General features: G+C 41.7%; 1 protein-coding gene across 2 annotated transcripts in view; it reads left to right on the forward strand.

Annotated features, from left to right (window-relative positions):
* The window catches only part of rbms3 (RNA binding motif, single stranded interacting protein), a 196203-nt gene that overhangs the window by 48306 nt on the left and 126439 nt on the right, over positions 1-21458 (forward strand). For both annotated transcript variants that reach the window (XM_062435758.1, XM_062435759.1), the window contains exons 3-4: positions 5742-5800; positions 20673-20764. In XM_062435758.1, coding sequence (XP_062291742.1) covers positions 5742-5800; positions 20673-20764 — 151 coding nt within the window. The remainder of the gene's footprint in view (positions 1-5741; positions 5801-20672; positions 20765-21458) is intronic.

Here is a 21458-nt window from a genome sequence, read left to right on the forward strand (position 1 = left end):
TTAGAGTGTTGAAAGCCAACTTTGCTGTCACTTTGCTAAAATAAGTCATAGTCTCTGTTCTGGGATATAGATAAAGACCATAACCACCAAATTGACAGCTGAGAGAGGTCAGGAGCAGAAGTTCGGGATATCAACTCAGTGGTGGTGGGCTGAGCAGCTGCTCCGCTCCCTGCCAGGTGTCCATCAGGATAGTTTTTGTCCTCCTCTGTTTATTTCGCTCTTTACGTCACCGCATCCAGCTGTCTTCCTCTTTGTACACAAAACTCGACTTTCATCAGCGTTCTCCTTATTTTACCCACTGCTAAAAAAAAATGTTGTTCAAGTTTCTCTTTCTGCTTTGTCCTTTACCACTTCCAACTGTCACCATGCTTTGTCCTCTGAGAATCTCTCTTCTGTGAGCCAAGTGCCAAGTACATTTTTTACAGCATAAACAGTTTATCAAACAGCTGGCCTCTGATCATAAAAGACAACTTTCAGTTTTAACTAACCAAAAGAAAATACATTTCAAATTCTGGATCAGAACATATGCCACAAAAAGAGTCTTGAAGTCTGAAAAGTTGTTTGTAGACAGTTTCAGTGAAATGCATTCAGTAACATCCGTGAGATATGGAGAAATCTGAAATATAACAGCCGTAGGTCCCTGACATTGTCAGTTCAGCGTGTCATCCGCACTCAGAGAGCAAAGCATCAGAAATAGAAAATATATTGATGCTTAAGGATAGCGAGATCAGATTTTTGGTAGTCGCATAGCAACTGCAGCAGCAACAACATTTCACAAAAGCATCTGTTTAATATTTCTATCTAAAAAGATGCCCAGTGGACAGGAGACCTAACCTCTGTCTGAGCCACGTAGATGTGTGAGCTGTGGGACACGTTAGCTGCTGTAAAACAGGGGACGACAGTCAAGGGCAGCTGCCACACAGTGCATTTATACAGCAAGATGATCCCGACTGATTCACACTGACAAGTCACGCATGCACATGCTCATTTATATATAGTACATATGCACACAAATGTACTTTTTCTCTTTTTTTCCCCTATCTTTTTTTTCTTCTCGCTCACTTTTGGGCATGAATGCCAGAGTGTGTGTGCGTGTGCTGTTTGCCTGAGATTTTCCATTTTTATCTGTCATCCTCTTTATATTTGGTTCCTTCTTGCATCCTGCTTCTCCTTTTTATCTTTGATATAAAAGTATAAAGAAGTCATGTTCCTTTTCCCTTCGTTTTTTTCTTTCTTACTCTGTCCTCTCTCTGCCTGCCACAGTGACACCTGTCTCTTGTAGTCGCATCAAAGACTTAACAAAATGAAACACATCGTATAATTTTTTTAGTTTATCTCCAGTGTTACTAGAAAAAAAGCCTTCTCCCTTCTGGCTTGTAAATATTAGTTCAAATCTAAAAACATGAAAACACAGGCTATTTCCTGTGATGTCATGATGTTCATCTTGCAGCTGTTTCTCACATTAAAATTGGCCAAACAGACTTTGTTTCCTGAAGCATTTTTTTTATACTACTGCTGTCTAAAACAACTGGACTACTAGACATTGCCTCAGCCAGCAAACTTACCACTGTTTCGTCAGCTGATACACTTGTCCATTGTAAAGAAATTGGCGTAAAGGTTGTCACTAGCTGAACTAATTGGTTAAAATAAAAGTATAATGCTGCTCTGTGTTACTTAAAAGTACACTGATATAATCATTATACTTTAAAAAAAATAAAACTGTATTTCTTGAGCTTATGAAATCCAGTCTGGGTAATTTTCTGTACGGAGTAAATCTGGATGACGGGTGTCTGCGGCTGCTGCTCCTACACAGCTGCACCCTTTCTTTTTCAGATACAGTATGTACTCTGCTAATTGTTTTGTGTAAAGGCCTAAAAGAGTTGATAAATCGAAGTTGAATTGCTCATTATAGTGTGCCTTTTTGCACCTTGTCATATACCCCTGCACAGATGCGCTAAAGATGTTGAATAGGTCGTTTTCAATTGTAGGAAAGAACTTCTAAGAGACGCAAAGTTTTCTGATCTTTTCTTCACCCCTTTTCTCTATTCTCCTGCTATTTAATGTTTAAACATTTCCTATAAGACGGCTTGGAGACTGTCTGGTGACCTATGTCTGGTAACAGGTCAGGGTTTTAGAGTTTTTGAGCAAAGGTCTTTTCAGATGATTTAAATGAAACATTAGCTTTAATTCATGCATACTTATGCAGATATTATACTTCATCAAAGAGAAGGAATCAGTTTTCTTAAATGGTAGATATCTGTTACATTCAGGTCTGTATCTCCAACCACAGATGGAGAGTCACATGTAGGTACACGCACACATTCATCAGACATTTACACTAAGAGCTTTAGAGAGTACAGATGTCGGTCAGCGGTCTTAGATCGTGATTCAAGTTTCATCTACCTACTGTCTAAAGCATTACACACACCCTGTTGTGTAATGGCACACTAACTCACAGACCTTTGCAGAGTGTGTCTAAAGGCTGAGGGCGAGATCTGAGCACAACACTTGGGTGGTCCGTCCATCCGTTCCAGCACTGGCCTTTTCTGTGTACCAGCAACACCACAGTGACGTGCTGTGGTTCTGGCCAGCTCTCCCTCTGCCCACGTACAGCAAAGAGCCACTTCACTTTCCCAGCTCCGATGACGGAAATGGAATACGCCTGGATCGTTTCATCCAGCAAGAGAGCGAGGAAAGAAAGAAATACAGCGCTGCGATGTCACTGCACTGTGCATGCTGCTGCCCTCTTAAAAACGTAGAAGCTTTCGGCTCAGCTTCAATTTTATCGCATTTCAGTGCTCAGACAGCTGTCAAACGAATGACATGTTTTACATCCACCACAATTTGTACATTTTCGTCAGCTTAAAATAGCTCATAAAGCCTCTATTTTTTATAGGCGGTTTCATTTCTGGCGTCTTCTTTTCTCAGGGTTGATCCGATATTGCATCAGAATGATTGCCATGGGTTTCCTATTAGGAGGGGGGAAGAGGAGAAGGAGAGAGAGACAAAGGGAGAGAAATGAAGGATACAGTACAGGAAGGGGAAATGGAGAGGAGGGTAGAGAGACAATAAGAGAGAGAAAGAGAGAGAGAGCGAGCAGGGGAGAGGAGAAGATTTGTGAGGAGGGGGGAGGGCCGAGGGCCAGCGGAGTCAGAGATAAGAGGCTGCGAGAGTGATTGAAATAGGATTAGTGGAGACAGGCTCTGCATCCCGGCCACAGCATCACAGTGTTAAACCTGCGCTTCACAGGGACTGCCTCTGTCACATCAAAGCCTCCCCAGGCCTGCCTGGCAGAGAGGCGAAGGAGCCGCCAGCAGGGTCGTCCACAGCCACACACACACACACACACACACACACACACCTACACACACACACACACACACACACACACACACACACACACACACACACACACACACACACACACACACCACATACATGAACATGCTGATCACATTCTCCATCCGTCTCCAATATGTCTCCATTATGTGCACGAAGCTGGCTCCTTCCACCTTGCCTTTTCATCTCGCTGCAGTGTCTTTGTGGTGTGCATTTGGACCGCGGATAGGATGCATTGATGAGCCATCTTTAACATTTAATGAGGCAAGCAGTGATGAGTTGGCATTCGAAAGCTACTGTCTCCTGCTTCCCCAGAGTCCAAACAAAGTTTTAATGAGAACTTTTCGCCAATTTGTGCCAAAAGCATTGAGCTTTTTAACTGTTTCCCAGACTGAAAGCATACAAATATTTTTCACACAAGTACTGAAACAGGGCATACACCTGCGTGAAAATTAAGGAATAAAAGAACAAACACACACATGCACAATAACCTTCAGTGACTACTTCAGTTCACAGGCTTGCATGTAGAGCTTGGCAAATCAACAGAATCAATGTTGTGAAATCACATTCAGTTTGAATTATAGTTAAGTAATATCATTTTCTGACCTTACATGAGGTCCATTTGTTCATAAAGAAGCTACAGTAATTATTTTAATATCACCAAATTTGAGTTTGATAGTTTCACCCAGTGCTAATTTCCATCTGGTTATTTTAAAGTTTCCTCAACTACAATTTTGAAAAAAGTAATCCAATTACAATAAGTATCTCTATCTTGATTTAAAATTACATGTAACTTTACCTTTTACTTTTCTCTTCAGTTTGCATCTCGACAAACACTGAAAGACTGCAGTGGCAAACACAGCTCTGCATGTTCTCTAATCAAATGAACAATCACTGTTCCATGTTCATGTTGTGTACTTATGCTTGAGTGTGTCTCACTGTGATCAAACATTACACGTTAGTACTGTTCTGTTGCAGTGGATTATGGTTCCCTATAGCTAAAATGGCCTGTTTATCTGCTGAGGAGAGACAATCCACTGATTGGTGAGTGTTGTCTCTGTGTGTGCATATTTGTATGTGTATGTGTACTCATGCGGTATCTGTGTTTTTATGTGTGAGTGTGTGTGTGTCTGTGTGTGTGAGCTGGTAGTTTTCCTCTTGGAGCTCATCAGTTCATATCCACCACCCACCCCACCGCAGCATGCAGTAAATAGAGTCTCCGCCACTCGTTGAGAAATGGCACAATTATCCCCTGCTGGTGAAATATGGGCCGGGATGCACCACTGCTTCTTCCCTACAGAATGTGTGTGTGTGTGGGTGTTTGTGTGTGTGCCAAACATACAGAATGTGGTAGTCTTTCCTCTGCTTACTCACGGTGATGTGCATTAAACACAAAGGGAATTGTTCTCACTTACAGACATCATATAAACAAGGGTAATTTTACAAGCAAAGCTGCTTTTGCACCCATGCTCACACACATAGAACCACACACAGTATATCCACACACACATACTGTACTTACAGAAACCTCTCACCTGCCAAACAATGCTGCATGTTGCAGTTCTAGCTGAGACAAGCAGATAAAATAACTCACTTTCAGTCAGTCAGAGAGGTCAGACTTCCAATTCTGAAAAATCCTTAGCCACTAACCCACTTTGCATACAGAAATGTGGAATAAAGAACTATCGTATATTTCAGTTTTCATGGAGTCAGTTTTTGCAGTTTTCATCTCTTGTTAATTTTGAATTTTGTATATATGTGAAATAAATACTGCATCTTTCCCAACTTGCTGCCTGATATGAATAGCTTATATATTACAAATGCTTGCTTTTGTTTTATGTATAAAAATTGCCAAAAATGCCTGGAAGCAATCATAATGTAATCACTTTTTTCAGTTTGCAAATAAATAGTGAAAAGTTTTTTGGGGTTATCATAAATATTGCTGCTGTTCAACCTGAATATTCAGTTATGAAATAATTTAGTATTGTTATTGGGTTATCTGACTGGTGAAAGACTATTTTGTTAATGATGTAGTTTTCAGTTTTCTCTAAATATCTATGCTATACTTTTTTACTCATATAAGTACTTATCCTCTGTAACTGCTCACTGTGCTTGTGTGCTTTTTAGACCTTTTAAAAATGTTCAGTGACTCGCTCAAATGTCAGAGGGCTGCACATTCATTTGAAGTCAGCCATACACATAATGTTATTAACCTCAAGTGATTTCTCTTTCCAATGGCTTTTGACATTTGTGCTACTTTGCAAATTGCTAGTTGCAACTAAATGGCACAGGGTATGGAAAATAAGACATCTACTTTAACCACTGGATGGCAATCAGGGTGAACTGCCCCACCGGTCAAAGAATCAGAAATGCTTACATTTCTTGTTTCTCTGTCTTTACAGGTATGGAAAAATAGTGTCAACCAAGGCCATTCTGGATAAGAACACCAACCAGTGCAAAGGTAAGCTTGTCTGTCTTGTACACCCACCCTGTTTTAGTGTGCCAGCTTCCACTCTTTAGACTGTGTCTTGTCACAGGAACAGCAATCCAAGCCCCAGCGTAAATTTAGACATCAGTCGAGGAAGCCTTGCACCGTAAATCAGTCGCAGGAAGGCTTTGGGTAAACAACCTGCTCTTGGATGGCGCTGCCCTGCTTTGAGGTTAAGCAGGCGAGCAGTCGCTGTCTCAGTCCCTCCCTATCTCCTCTTCGATTTCCTGTTTTCTTATATGAAAGACAATCTTTTTTCGAAAGTGTGTTTCTGTAAAAGGTCCATTAGCAGCTTCACAGTAAATGGTGCGCACATGCAGCAACGACATTAGTGGCTCATTTGAAATTGTTTCTGGAGCACACACTCTACACATATTTACATGCATGAACATACACGTGCACTGGACCAATTAGAGAGCTAACAAGCTAGCTTGGATTAATTACTATCATTGTCACACTTATGTTTTCTGGGTTTTCACTTTGCTTGAGCCACCTGCCTCGCATGGCTGTAAATACATTTCACTTTGTTTTTCTTTTGTGTGCATTTAGTTGGTAATGATCAAGACCAGCTTAGCCTTGAGTGCAAAAAAATAAAGAATAAATAAAAAAAGAGTCAAAGAATGAGAGCGAGGCATAGACCGAGCGATAGAGGGATGAGGGGGGGAAAAAAAGATTAGTGTGCTACTTGCCCCGAGGTGTCTGGCAGCACTGTTTAAGAGCTATTGAAGTTCCATCAATACTTTTAATTGCTTTTTGTGGTTACCCGGGCTCTGAAGTGTGGCCTTTCAAGGTGAAGCTGCCTTCTTAACCCTGCTCCACACCTGAGTTTATCCTGCCAGGCATGCTCTGGGTCAAAATGTTGAGGAAAAGACCCTCTGCCTTTTAGAGGATAGAAAAGAAGGCTGATTGTCTTGACAGTCTATTTTTTGTGAGTCCTGCGGGCTATTAAAGACAAGACTGGATGCATGTTAGTAGGAAGGATCTATCTATAGGTCACAGGACATAGCACAGGGTGGATTAAAGAGGAGAAAGACAAGTTGAGGGAGGTGAGGTGGATTGAGACTGAGGGAAAAAAGAGAAAAAGTAACAGCAGAAGGGAAATTCTTTCAAGTCCTTGTGATTGAGTTTGATCACAGGTTATCCCTCTCCGTGTCCAGCTGACCTGAGTTATGCACAACACAAAAAATCTGCTCTGCTTAGCACTGTGTTGTGTGGGAGACCACGTTTCCCATAAGTCACCCTCCTGGAATGCAGCACGGCTGAGATGCCAAAAGGCAAATATAAGCAGACGTATTTTATGAGTGGAAAGGATGGTCCTGCTCTGCACCCAGCGAGAGAGAGAGGGGTGGACAAAGGTGATATGTGTAGAGAAAGAAGATTGTAAGGGGAAAGGTCTGAGAAACCTTGAAAAGAAAATTACAGTGTTTGAAAGACGAATTGAGAAGAAGAGAAACTTCACAAAAATATAATTTCTGCTGCAAAATTTCTGCTTTTTTTGCCCCATACACAGTACGTCAGTGCTCATGAAAGGTGAGCAGGTATCAAAGCATAAACGAGCCAAGCAGGTGTATCGAAGCCTGATGGACTGGCGTTCGTCTCAGTTCACAGTAACAAAGCAAAAGCGGCACACCGCCCTGATCTAGTCACGCGCTGTTTCCATTCATCTGACCCCGGGACCCTGACACTTGTTTAAATGTCAGAGCGGCGGCTTATCACCGTTGTGCCATCGTCACACACAGAGCATCCCTCTCCACCTTCTCCTCTCCTTATCCACCTCCTCTCCTCCCCCTTGTGTTATTTGTGTTTAGTTCAGCTCAGTGAGCACACTGCCAAAACAATGTGGGGAAAATGAGATAGAGAAGAGGTCAGTACCAGTCATCTCTAAAAGAGCTAGCGGGACAGAAAGATCTAAAACATATTCAACTATTTTAATATTATTATGTAATTATAGTTTATTTTGTATTCTACCATTAAGGTAGATTAAAATAATTTGTAACTTTCCTGTCTCATATTATTATTAACCATTGTTCAGTGTTTTGGCATCTGATAAGCCTTGAGTTTGATTGTTCCATTATAAATCTGTAAAATTTGAATCCATGAATTACTTTAAAAAGTCTTTAATTTTTATTTAGTTTTAAAATCTAAAATACTAAAATGTTGCTGCTACAAGGTAAGATTTTAGACCAATCATGAGAAATCCACAGAGATTAATTAAAATGTAAATGACTTAATCACACACAGGCTTGTAGATTTATGTTTTTCTTTTTCCAAAGTTGAATTTGATTGTTGAAACAGCTGACCGTTAGATCTTGGCCAGAACACAGTGAGTCTTGCTCCAGCGAAAAGTTGCTGACTTTCAACATGTAGCAGACAGCAAAAGCTGTAGAAAAGCAGTCAAAAGGTGAAATCCTATAGATCCTTTTTTGTTTTGTTTTGTTTTATTCGATAATGCAACTGCAGCTTGTTTACTTATACCTACAACCTGTATTATAAAGTATAAAATAACCTTTACATGCATCTGCACTATGTTAATATACTAGATGTAGAATGTCACTGTTCATTAAGTTTCAAACATAACTTGATGGCAGAAGTGTTTTGTTTTTTAGTACTGATAAATCACATATGAGATTAATTGAAAGTGAGTAGGTGATAGGAAGATGGATAGCTGCGGATATGTGAGATAAATAGTGAGTGTGGGAGTGAAACCTGCGCATTATGGAAAAGCAGAAAAACAGCGATGACACTTACAGGTCAGATGTTGGGGAAATGAATTTACTGCGTATACAGAGATAAGCCAACAAAGGTGTGGTGCCCACACACATACATGTTTCCCTTCAAGCATACATCTATCTATATTTTCCCTGAGAATAAAAGTGTGTGTATAAGTGCTATGAAGCCCTGTTTGAAGTAAAACTACACACCAAGACAATGTAATACACTTCTCCCACGCACTCAAACACCAAGGGCACACTCACACACACACAAAGACTAATCGTACCCCCGCACGCACTCCCCATCCATCTGCCTGAGGTGTGTTAGGCTCTTGCAGCAGCAGTGACCATGCAACAGATCTATCAATCCTCTACCTAACATCACAGCATGTGTGCCTGCCTGTCTGCCTGTTCTGGCTGCTCTCCTCCACCACCGCACCACGCAGGCCTTTCAATGAGCCTCTCTATCTTCCCAGCGCTGACTCACTCCCTCGCTCTCTACCTTACTCGATGACACACACATACATACAAGCTCCCAGGCACACACACACATACACATTCGTACTTTTGCAAGGGTACATAACAGACGCATACAAACGGTGCATGCAGATAAATACACACACACATGCTTTGGAGGTAGACCAGTTCAGAGAGAAATGGGAACAGGAAGTTGTGAAAGGGCTTTAGGGCTGTCAAGCGCTCTGGGTAAGAGGAGGCATTCAGCTCTTCATCTCTTTCTCTGGTTCTCATGCACCTCCGCACTATCACTCTGCTACTCCTTCCCTCTTTGTCTCTGTTTTTCTCTCTCGCTCTCATACTCCATCTATATATCTGTCGCTGCACTTTCACATTTACTGTAGAAATACAGCAGAGATTTGGGGTTTGCATCAGAGACATATTCGGGGATTGAGGATGGCAGAAAAGAGAGAGAAAAGGAATAGATTGTGAGATCCCAAAACCGCTCATTTGCCATCCATGCCCACAAGGGCCTCTTAAAAGGCAGCGGCGGCATTTGAAATAAAGCAGGGCTGACCGAATGGAGACATTTTATTTTTCCTGCCAGAGCCCGGAGGCAGAGGAAATGACCTCAGCCCTTTAAAAGACCTCTGTTTCCTCCTCCGCCGCTGGGAGATAAGGCTGTGCCGAGATTCACCGGCCTGACTGGCGCTCTGCCGCGACGGCCCACCGCACTGAATTGTGGGAGATAGATGAGATGTGAAGATAGTCTCTTGTGGCTGTGTGTTTGGCAGTTTGTTGTTGTTCATTTCTTTGCCCTGTAACTTGCCATCCATTTTATACGAGGATGCTAAAAACCCACAAGGGCATTACATAAACTCACATCTTAAAAGAATTACTGTCGCTTTTACTCTGTTATGTGGGTGACTTGATGTCAAACTTCCTATTTTGTCTCAACAAATTTTGCAATGTTTTATTGCAACGATTATAGCAATATCTACAGTTGCTTCAAAGAGATGTAATTGAAAAGATCTACATTCAAACCAATAAAGGATGTATAGCATATAAATGAATACCCTTACATACTGTACCTAAAATGTGAACACGCTAAACCTCATGCCTTTTGAGTACTGATTCAATCTTGGCTAGACAGGCTACATGTGCAGCCTCCGTACAATTTAAAAGGTTGTCAGAAGTTGACCATTACAATCTAAAGCATCCCTTAGCCTTACCACAGAATCAGCCTAATGGAAAAATATAGGCAATGTTACATTCTATAAAAACAGATTTATTGCAGTATTGCATGACTGGAGTATTGCATGACTCCGAGCATAAGGGCTATTGATAAATGAGGTGACGCTCGCCAAAAGGACCTGTTTTTCATTGTCATGTGTATCTGTGTATTTGGGGTGGGCTGGACAGGGGGGGAGAGGTGCGGGGGGTGGTGGGGTGCATCCGTTATTGGTTTCTCATTAGAGGGCTGAGATATAAACATTTGTCTATGTTGTACACGGTGCCGGCTCAATTAAGGATTCTCTTTGCTGCCCCCTCTGCCCTTTGAAAGTGAATTATGTGCAGATGAGAATCTCGACTGAAGTGCAGCCAGCAACGGACCTTTTCCAAATGCCTCTGCTCCCTCAAAGCCATTCCAGAAAGAGGCGAGATCGGCTGAAGGAGAGAGGGAGAGAGAGAGAGCTTGTGCCGTTTCCTGCTTGCATTGCGTATTAATGACTCTAATTAGCAATAGCTGAGGGATAATCACATTGATTTGGACAGATTCAGCATGCAGAACCTCAGTGGATAACACCCGCAGCCTTTGTTAGCACCCCCCTATCACATACACACATACACAAAAATCCTTTTTCTCTCCTCTGCCCCCCCCCCCTCCCCACACTCTGCTGCTCCCCTCCTCAATCTCCATTCCACTAAGTTCCAAGTTGGCTGTTCACCAAGTAGGCGTCTGATTGGCCAAGTTTGTCGTAAATAGAGGCAGCCAGGCCATCAGTGCCGCATTCCTTGAGCTTTGACCTTTTGTACCCCCTCCACTTCCTGTGCTGTTTTTGCATGCATTGTGGTCGTCGTCTGTATGTGTGTGTATTTTTAATGCGTGTGAGCTCATGGTGAGGAGAGATCCAGCAGCCGCAGAATCACAGATCAAAATAGACCAAGGTTTCCCAGGAGTATCTTGGCATTCAGATCGAATTTGGGGTATTTCTTCATTTCTTAAGTGTTATTGTTGACTTTCTGTCATCTGGATTCAAACAAAGACAGAAAAATCTGTAATAAATTTCAACAAAGTACAAACAGGATCTTGGGAATCAGCAGATTTTTGTCACCGCTGTGGCATTCTTCTTCAGACTTTAGCTTAATCCGTTTCATTGCGCATCCCAGAGCACCCTTTCGTGTCTTGTTTGTTGACGAATGCCTCAAAGGGCACTGGTGGAAGGTGAGGGGGCGTACCTCCAGTCATCTCTTATCCTGGACCTAACCAGTGGATGGCGGGGGAACCACAATGAGCGATACAGCTTTCCACTGACCTGCCAAGGCCCTGGCCCCTGCACATCCCCTGACTAATGATCATACCCTTGATTAGTTAAGGAAGGCATAAATCATAACCGCAATGAAGAGGAAGGCTAGCTGAGGGCGGCCAGGCCGTTCCTCATGAATGACTAACAGATGCTACGCAAAAGAAATAGGTTGCGTAGTTGTTCAGAGGAATGGGACACTTTGTCTATGTCCAGATTTTAATGTTTGTCTCTACCTGGAGATTTTCCCCATGTTCCAGGGGCGCTTGATTTTCATTGATCCGGCTTTGTTCAAATATTTAGCCTGTCCTCTCATCTCACTGGCGGCGCTTTCAATCCTAGTACCTGACGTGATTACATTGCTTATTACGAACTGCTGCTCAAAAGCGGGATAACATGGTGACGCACAAGATGGGCACCCAGCATGAATGTTAAGATGAGTCAATTCCAGGTATAGCTGGCATGAAGAACGAGCAGGTATTTTAAGATACTTTATAGGCAAAGTGAAAGAGAAGTGTGAAAAAAGGCCTGCACCTGCTCTTTGTGTAGAAATGTGCTTGTACTGCTTGTGGCATTTTCACATCAACGGGTACCATAATGAGCAGCTATTCAAGGTTGTTTGACATTCTAACCTGAGTATATGTGAAGGTGTTCATGTGCAAGTGTGGGAACACTTGAATTGCCATTGATATACATCAATGTTAACATGTGTACTTGTGTCTGTGTACTGCCATGCATGCGAATGCTGGCATTAACTGGTTTGTGTTTGCTTGTACACTTATAAGTGTTAGTGCTTAGGCCTGTAAGTGCCTTTGTGTGACTATACATGCAGTCTTGTCTATGCGATTCTGTGTGTGTGTTCTTTGAGATATCCGTGTGGGGGTTCTGTATAGCCACTCAGTTTTTTGCCACGGGGCTCATTTTAACAACCTCTTGACAAGTAATTAACACCCTTCAGGTCTCAAACCTTTCTCGAGGGCTCTTCACATGTTGCACCAAACACATCGGTGCTTTGCTATTAAGCTTGAAGGCTGATTGAGCTACCAGGGAGTTGAGCAGTGATGCCATTTCTAGCTCTGAATGTCTGCACAGTTTACATTTTTTTCTGCTTGTTTAAATCAGCGAATGGCAGGAATAAGGAGATATTCTTTAGATGCTTGACTACTTTATTTTTGAATGCCTCTTCATCTCTGTGAGCCATGTTAGACATTTAGATGGTAATCTCTTATCTCCAGTGAGCTCAGAGGTAATGCTGATGATGAAACCAGACTCCATTTGCCTTGATGCCAATTTAACACTACAGCTTGGATTGTAACATAACTGCATGCCTCTCCTCTGCCTAACACACATAGTTTTAAATACTGCCTCAACTGTCACGCTGAATTTAGAGCTGAAAATGTAGTAGAAGCCATATGGCGCTGTGCTATAGCTAATGAGTGTGAATAGTTATGAATTAATTAAGGAACAAAGAAAATAGAGTAGAAAAGGAAGAACATGATGAAGAGTAAAATCAAGAAGAAAGGAATGCTGAGATAGGGAGAAATGATTATTGCAGCCCATATGTTCAAATACATGAATATTTGACCTGTGAAAATGTCGCACTCACATTTCTTCCCTGCTTCAGCGTTGCCAAAATAGCCTCAGGATAAAAAATGTTTACAGTGTGGTTTGGCAGTCACTATAGAATTAGTTCCTCAGGAATTATAAAAAATGTCTTCCCAGCATGAATGCTAAACACTTGCATCCACGAGTTTTGCAATATGCATCAATTCTGTCGGTGCAAAGCTGTGATACAGAACTAATCTATAATACTTGCACAGGTATTGTATGAGGAATTCTTTTTTTCAACCTTCTGTTCAGTTTGTCTTCACCACAATGAGCTGCCAGTGGCCCCCTTGGCCCCTAGCCCTGGCAACCTGCCCTCTGCAGATTCCGACTGCAGTCTCTGACAAGGACACTACACCTGCGAGAGAAGATGACAAGAAATACAATACAGCCAATAGGTTGGCTGCTTCAGCCTAAGATGAATGCCTTAACTATAAATCCATGTTGCAGAGTTGATAAGTTAATTGCCTGTACTGCTATCTCCTTGCCAGTGTCTAATATAAAAGAGCCCTCTGTGAGAGTTATTTTACAACAAATGGGTATTGTCTCAAAGCGCAAGGCAGGCAGGATGGCGGCAGTGGACAAGAAAATGAGGGATCTTTATTTTGAGTTGTTCTGAGAGTTGTAGCATGTGTCTGTGGGTGCATGGAGAAGCTTTTATACACCAGAAACCGTTTGCTCGCATGTGTAAGCTAATTTCACAGCATCTGTCTGATGTGTTTCTAGGGCTATCTGTGCCAGAAGACGTCATGAATCTGGATCTGTTTTGTGTTTGCAGATGGAAACACAGTTGTTTCTTTTAAAGGCTGGCAGATATAGATGAAGTTATTTTTTTATATAGTAGTAATGGGGAAGTGTTGCTGACTGTATGACTTGTCACTCCTCTGTGTTGTTAGTGATTTGATGGCAGTAATGTGGTCACAAGTCTGAAGCCCAAAGCTAACATTTTAATACAGAACATTTAAAATTGTAGATGTTTCTCTGTGGGAGGCTTTGACTGAAAGATACAGTGTATTTACGATCCTGCCCTGTTTATACCCACAAATGCACACACACAAACAACAGCGTTGGAGATCATACACACACGCTTTTGTACTCACACATTCACGCACACACTACCGCATGGTTTAGTGGAGGGAAGCCGCAAAATGTATCATCAGTCAGCTGCTGGTGGCGCAGGATAAATTGAGGAGGACAGAGGAATGCAATCCCAGTGAGGAGGCTCTCCTCTGGGTTTGGAGTTTGACCAAGGCGGTCTTGGCTCGGCCGCAGTTAGTCATGGATGCCATCTCACTATTTAAAACCCCTGTGCTCTCCCTCAGTGTTTGCACAGCTCACCACAACCTCCTAAAACCACCACCCACCCTCCCTGCAGGGCAGAAGGGCTGGTCAAACCCCCAGAATGGACTGAAAACATCTATAAATGTACAAGCTATAAACGATTTCAGCAACAACTTGATGTGGGTTGATTTCTCTGAATTGTGTCGTTAAGGACGTGTCACATACAATACCAGTCAAAAGTTTGGACACACCTTCCGATTTACTTGACTGAGAAAATGTGAAACTTGCTGTGTCACTGTTACTAACATTTTTGTACAGATAACTGATTCATCATTGAGTATAGTAAAATTCAGAAAATAGTGAAAAATATTCATCACTATTGGTGACGTCTTTAAAACCCAAAGATATTCAATTCACAATTATATAAAAAGGAGGAAAGCAGCAAAGCCTCAAAGGAAATGTGTGGAATTCTTCCTAAATAAATCACATAAATGATTAACTGATTCTGAAAATTGTTGTCACTTGATTATCTGTTGATTGACTAATTGATAAATTGACTCATTTTTACGCTATTAGATACGACTTATTTACAGATATACAAAGACAAAAAGTCTGAGCTTACAGACAGGCATTTATATACACACACACGTATCAACAGTTAGGAGGCAGAGCGAGGTCAAAAGGATACAAACACTGTAGGACGGAGCGTGATGCGGCACTACGCCTGCACCATGAATCATAAGCGTCATATTACAGGCATTGTTATGCATATTTGTCCATGGAGTGGCCCCTCTATCTCCTCCATTAACCATGATTACTTGTATACATGCAAAGTACGAATTATTAACATATGTGTAACCACAATGATTAATCACCCATGTGCAACAGCAGTTTCAGAACTCTTCTTGATGACTCACAAGGACGTAAACAATTACACTGTTTGCCCCGTACACCATTGTAATGCTCCGTGACTTGTCGTTGATTCATTATTCATACTTAGGGCATTATTATTACATTGTATGCGGTGCAAAATGGGATCATTAGCGCTGAATATGAGAATGTGAAAAATGGAAATATTGGGGAAAATGGTGGTGGGTATAGTGGGTAGGAAACCCCAAACAATCCAGACTATTAGCAGATAAAGAATGGTAATTTCCCCACAAGTAATTAGGATTAGCATAATTTGACAGTGAATGCATGAATGATGCATGGATGATTGATACCTCGATACACGCACTGTAATGAGTCCCTTATCTCTACTCTCCACTGAAGACTTTTGTGCGGCACGTAGCCTGAGGTGGCATCCACTGTAGTCCTAGACCTCCTCAGGGGGGCTATATTAGGAAGCACCCTGCCTCATACACACGCATACACACATTCATACAAGCACAGTCGCTGGGGTTATAGTAGTGTAGCACCAGTTGTAGCATAGCACCATCTTGTAGTAACTGATTGAAGATGGTCCTTTTATCTTGACAGCTACCCTGTTAGAGCCAGACCAGGAAATATGATATGGCAGCTCATGTTCTCTTTATTCCTCTCACAGAGACTGTCTGTACACTGTGTTAGTGTGTGTGTGCGTGTGTGTGTGTGTGTGTCATCCTGTCAATGTGCTTGCGTGGACATACAGCATGTGTGTTTGAGCAGCTCTATGTGTGCGTGTGCATATTAGTGTGCAGCTGCACAGCATTATCAGCAACCATGCATGTAGCGAGTCACTTTGAGCTGCTTTTAAGTGACAGCTATCGATTGGATGTTTGTGTTGTTGCTGAAGCTTCAAAGCAACACCTTGCCCTCTGCATCCCACTTGAAGTAATAACTCCAGAGTGTCCGTACTGAATACAGTAACAGTACAGCATGTACTTGGCTTCAGAAAAGCATTCTTCTAGCGACATCTGCGTACATCTGTGCGTAGGTGTGTGTTTATATGTGTTTTAGTGTGTGAAAAGTGATGTCTTGAATTAAGTGTAGCAGTGTTTTGTGACCTTGCTGCTTCTTTGCAACTAAATCGACTTTTTCTTCAGTTTTCTTCTTCAGTGACTAACCAAAGATCAGTGTAACTTGCTGGAAATTCACGCAGCACCAAAAATAAACCTCCATAGCCTTGAAAGGTACTTAAAACATACTCTAGTACAGATGTATGAATATGAAATTGTGTCCACTCCATAACAATGGCGGTAAATGTAGTTTTAAGCCAAATCCTAAATCTAAATTCCTTAATATATAATCCATATATAGTATCTAAACCTCATTTTAAACCTATGCAACTCTCTTTCAAAGTAAAGATGAGCCAGAATGACTCGTGACAGTTTAACAAGTATAGAAGACGAAGCGCACACATACATATACATACGCACACATTTATAGAAACTGACTTTTCTGTGAACCCCCACAACCATTACGCCTGATAAAAGCACAAATAGAGACTTTTGGATATCTCCATGTCTCTCAGTTATTATTCTTTTTTCCAACAAAACAACCCTTTCACAGTTTTACCCCGTGGCTACATATCAAGTATTCCACATTACAGAATCATTATGCATATATCAGCTACGATAACCGCACAGGGGAAAAGCAAACTGGTTCTTATTCTGGAGGCAGCTCAGTGAGTGTCAATTCAGTCCTCTTCAGTGCATTCAGCTGACCCCAAATAACCCTCTTCCTTACGCTGCTTTTCTTATGCACACACCCTTTCTCTCGCTCTCTTCCTCTCCGCCTTCCCTTTAGTTCTTCCTCCATTCAGAGACGCCTGAATATAGGTCAGCATTCACTAAAATCCTCATACTGCTGAAAGTTTGATATGTGCACTCCAGGTGGTGGTGGTGGGGGGGGGGGGGGGGGGGGTGAATATTAAATTTGTAATTGGGGGTCCCAAGTACCCACCCTTGGAATATTCTGATTATTAAAGAGAATCAGCCGTCGCCCAGGGGGGGCTCAGTCACTTTTTGTCTGGTTCTCTTAAAATGCTGTTACAGTAATATGCTCTAAAATCCAAAGAGAGATGGAATGGTGAGGTGTAGCATCTACTTTATCTGTTCTTAAAGGGGCAATTCACCCAAGTTACATAAAATACACAATAATATCTAATGGTATCTAGCTATGTATATACTTCAGTTTTGGTTTTACCAGCCCATGTTTGAAGATACTGTTCACAAGATGACTTTTCTGTCTCCACCCGACTGCAACTGAGGTGAATGGAATTTTGCGTGTGGCGCTCACAGTGTTGAAAAATTGCATTTAAAAAATTCAACAGTAACATGTTTTCTGTTACACTGGATAACCCACTTACCTCACTTTGAACAATATTTTCATAGAATTTTTTATTTATTTTTTTCTGCAAGAGAAACACAGACATGTTACATTTGACAACCTTAAGGGAAAACCCAGAATGAAAAAGAAACATAATGTGGATGATTGAAAACTGTACAAGACACAAACTGTTACTGAATGGTGTAAAATAAAATTATGCACATTTCAGGTCTATATTTATATCCTGGGTAATTCTACTAGTAGTTCTGATTTACAGTACAGAAGACTTATTTATCGTATACTGGCTCTTTATGCAGCTCCTTAATTCAGCCTTTGTCTGAAACAGGCTGTTTTGGCTCTTATGTCTTCAAGGCCCCCCATCTTGATGAGCCCACTCTGTTCTGAATGGCCATCTTCTGGAAGCTAATCCACAACAGACTTCCACTACTACTGCATGCATTAACAAACAACAGTAGTAGGATTTCATGTCTTTTTCTCGTTCCTAAATACACCCATATATGTTCGAGCCTGAATCTGATCCGAAATATATGAGAAGATAACCCAGACAACCTATGGAACAACCTTAGCAACAATGGCTACCAATGGACAGCCGTCTGATATCATCATCCAGGAGGAAGTTGTGGTAACTTTGCAAACTAATTCAGGACCAGGTGAAGCCTGGGTTTTGACATATGTTTTTTTATATATATACACCTCAAGTTTTGGAACTTTGAAACATGGTTAAAATAGGCATCTGATATCATACAGTATAAAAATGACACAATATTTCAAGCATGATATGTTCCTTTTGAAGAAGTTCAAGCAGCTTATGGATGCCTAACACCTTCAAAAGACACTTGATGTTGGTCACTTATTATACGTATCTGTAGTCCCTATTAAACCTGTTCACATCGAGTTCTATAGCTCATCCACAGTAATGGGGTAACCTTCTATGGAAAGACATGCTGCTATTGAATTTCAAAGTTTTATTTATTTAATTTTTTGTACTGTTGTGTGCACCACAAAAAAAATTCCATTCACCTACTGCGTATTGTGTTTGGATGGAGGCAGAAATCTCAGTGAGAGATATCTGAAAAATTGGGTAAATAAAGTCAAAACTACATCTTGAAATACCAGGTAAGAAAGTAAGTTTTTTTGTAATTTGGCTGAACCAAACCTGCAAGTAAAAACAAATTTGTATTAGCTGCTTGTGTGCGAGTTATATGTTTATTAAGGTAAATAAGTGGTTGGGTGCACTGCTTATTTTCAGCTTCTTAGAAAATAATCCTTGGTACATTTACTTTTATAGAAAAAAGGTAGCGTTTGTCTGACTGCCGCTTGTATTTGAATGTGGACATTTCACTGTTGGTCTTCATATTTACACAATTAAGACCCACCCTTCCCTGCCCCACTGTAACAGCTGACCATTAATCAGTCCCTGTGCTCAATTTCTCTTCCACCACCGGGTTATGATTTTCACATTACTCCACACTCCTTCATCGCTATCCGACAGGAATATGACCCGACCCCTACCCCCTCACCACCACCGCCACCAGCACACACTGACACACACCTCGTATGTCTGTGAAAGCAAGTGAGATATTTACTGTGTGTACGAAGAGAACACACATGTGTGTCGAGAAACCAAGGTGTTATATGGTTTAGTGCATGTGTGCTCACTCGTGTGTGTGTGTGTGTCTGTGTTTGAGTATATGATCGTTTGTAACATGATGGGGTAACCACTCTGGCGAGTCTCCCCCCACCTCACACCCATTATCCTTTTCTAATTACACTTTCCTTCTGAAACAGTGGATCAGAGGGCACCATTGACTGCTTTTAATCCTCCACCAAATTTTAATTAACACAGACGTGACCCCCGTCTCTGATACATCCCGGAGAACGTCGGGATCACAATAACTCATAAATCACAGCCGCAGATTTCATTCCCTCCGCTTTCGTCTGCTGATGAATTTCCAGATGGGGGCTGGTGGCTGTTAATGTCAGGAAAAATATGAGAAGGAGAGAATGAGAGACAGAGTGAGCGAGAGCGCGTTAGAGACAGAGAGGGACAGAGAAAGACAGGAAGAAGATGGAGAGAATTGCTATATTTGTAAGAATTATAAGTGTGTTTATGTGTATGTAAGAGAGATGGAGTTGGAGAGAGAGAAATGGCAGCAGCTCTGCTATGCTGTTAACCTTTGAAAGATTTGTTACCGGGGAGAGGATTATGAAGGCTGTGAAATGGGGTTGTGTTAATATGCCGGGTGTTGAGGAACACGATGTGGGCCAGCCAGCTTCACAGTCTCTGAAAATCAAAAGGCTGAACGACTGAAAAGTGAAAATGACTCAGTGATGTTCTGAGGAATTCATTGACACGTCTCTGTCTCTATGTGTGAGTGTGTGCGTGCGTGTGTATTATGTTTAATCATGGACTTTCAATCACGGACTTTTCAGAAATGACCATGGCACCAATTCTGCTTGGTTAAATGAGTTGTCATTAAACTACTGAACTACAAATAAGATTAAATTCTCAACAAAATTGAAACAGTGATGGTCTTTATTCTTGATTTGCATGCCACTCATTGTTTGTGTGCTTTTGTTTGTGTGTGTGTGTGTGCATACAAGTCTGTTTGTATTTGCATATCCATACGTGTATCAGTGATCTTTGTGTGTGTGTGTGTGCGCGTGTGTGTGTGTGTGTGTGTGTGTGTGTTTTGAGGTGGAGGTGGGCAGGGTGCCGGGGTTTGTTATTACTAAATCGCTCATCCATGCTACTAATTAAGATGCATAGCATCCCCCTATGAACGTCAGTGTCTCTAATTATCAAACAATGTAGTGCTCACTAGATATGAGAACTGGCAGCCTCTGTAGTCATGTTACCAACCTATTACTGCTACAATTACCAAGTACCTGTCATTCTCCTTGTTAGTCATCTGCCTTCATTTTTTCCTTTGCTAATGCCTGTCTTTTTTTCTCTTTTTCTCTCCCGCTCTCCTTCTCTTTTTTGTCTCTCTCCAGGCTATGGCTTTGTGGATTTTGACAGCCCAGCTGCGGCACAGAAGGCTGTGTCGTCTCTCAAAGCCACCGGGGTGCAGGCCCAAATGGCCAAGGTAAGCTGTGTTTAAAAACAAGTTAGCATTGCTGCTTCCTCGTGCATTATCGTTAGCACTTTGTTGCGCACAAAGCTCCCTCCGGGGATTTAAAATCATACACTTAACACATTTGATGGATGTTGATGGGACTGAAAGCTCCCACATACAAACGGGTTTTGTCCATAAACACGTTTTTTATAGAAAGTAATTTTCCACAGCGCTTTGATGTTTAATGACAAACTTGTTCACCCTAATATAAGGAGTCTCTTGAATGTGGGCTGTTAACAATATTTGTGTATTTTAACATGGCACGTTGGGAGGCGACTGTGGTGCATGTAGGTCTGTTTTATTTTGCTGACACTCTCTGTGACAGGCCAAAGCTGTGGTCTCATACACAGAATCAAGACTTTGCTTACGAGTATATGTCTCTGGTTTCAAGGGGTTATTTGAACTGACTTGTGTGTGTGTGTCTCATTATTCCACTGCAGACTAACTTGGTTGCCAGTATGTAAACTGGCCCCCCTCTCAAACTGAGGTTTGACCAGTCGCTTGTTCTATGTTCTGTAGTGTTATTAGCTCGCTAAAGTGGAAGCAGATGAGACAAGCTGTTTCAGTAGTTAACTGGGCCCCAGTGAGCTACACAATAGAACCAGTTGACAGACATAGATTCACATGGGGATGTGTGGCTTAGTGGGTAAAACACACTGGCAGG

This window comes from Scomber scombrus, chromosome 16 (genome assembly GCF_963691925.1).
Source record: "Scomber scombrus chromosome 16, fScoSco1.1, whole genome shotgun sequence".
Classification (NCBI taxonomy): Eukaryota; Metazoa; Chordata; class Actinopteri; order Scombriformes; family Scombridae; genus Scomber; species Scomber scombrus.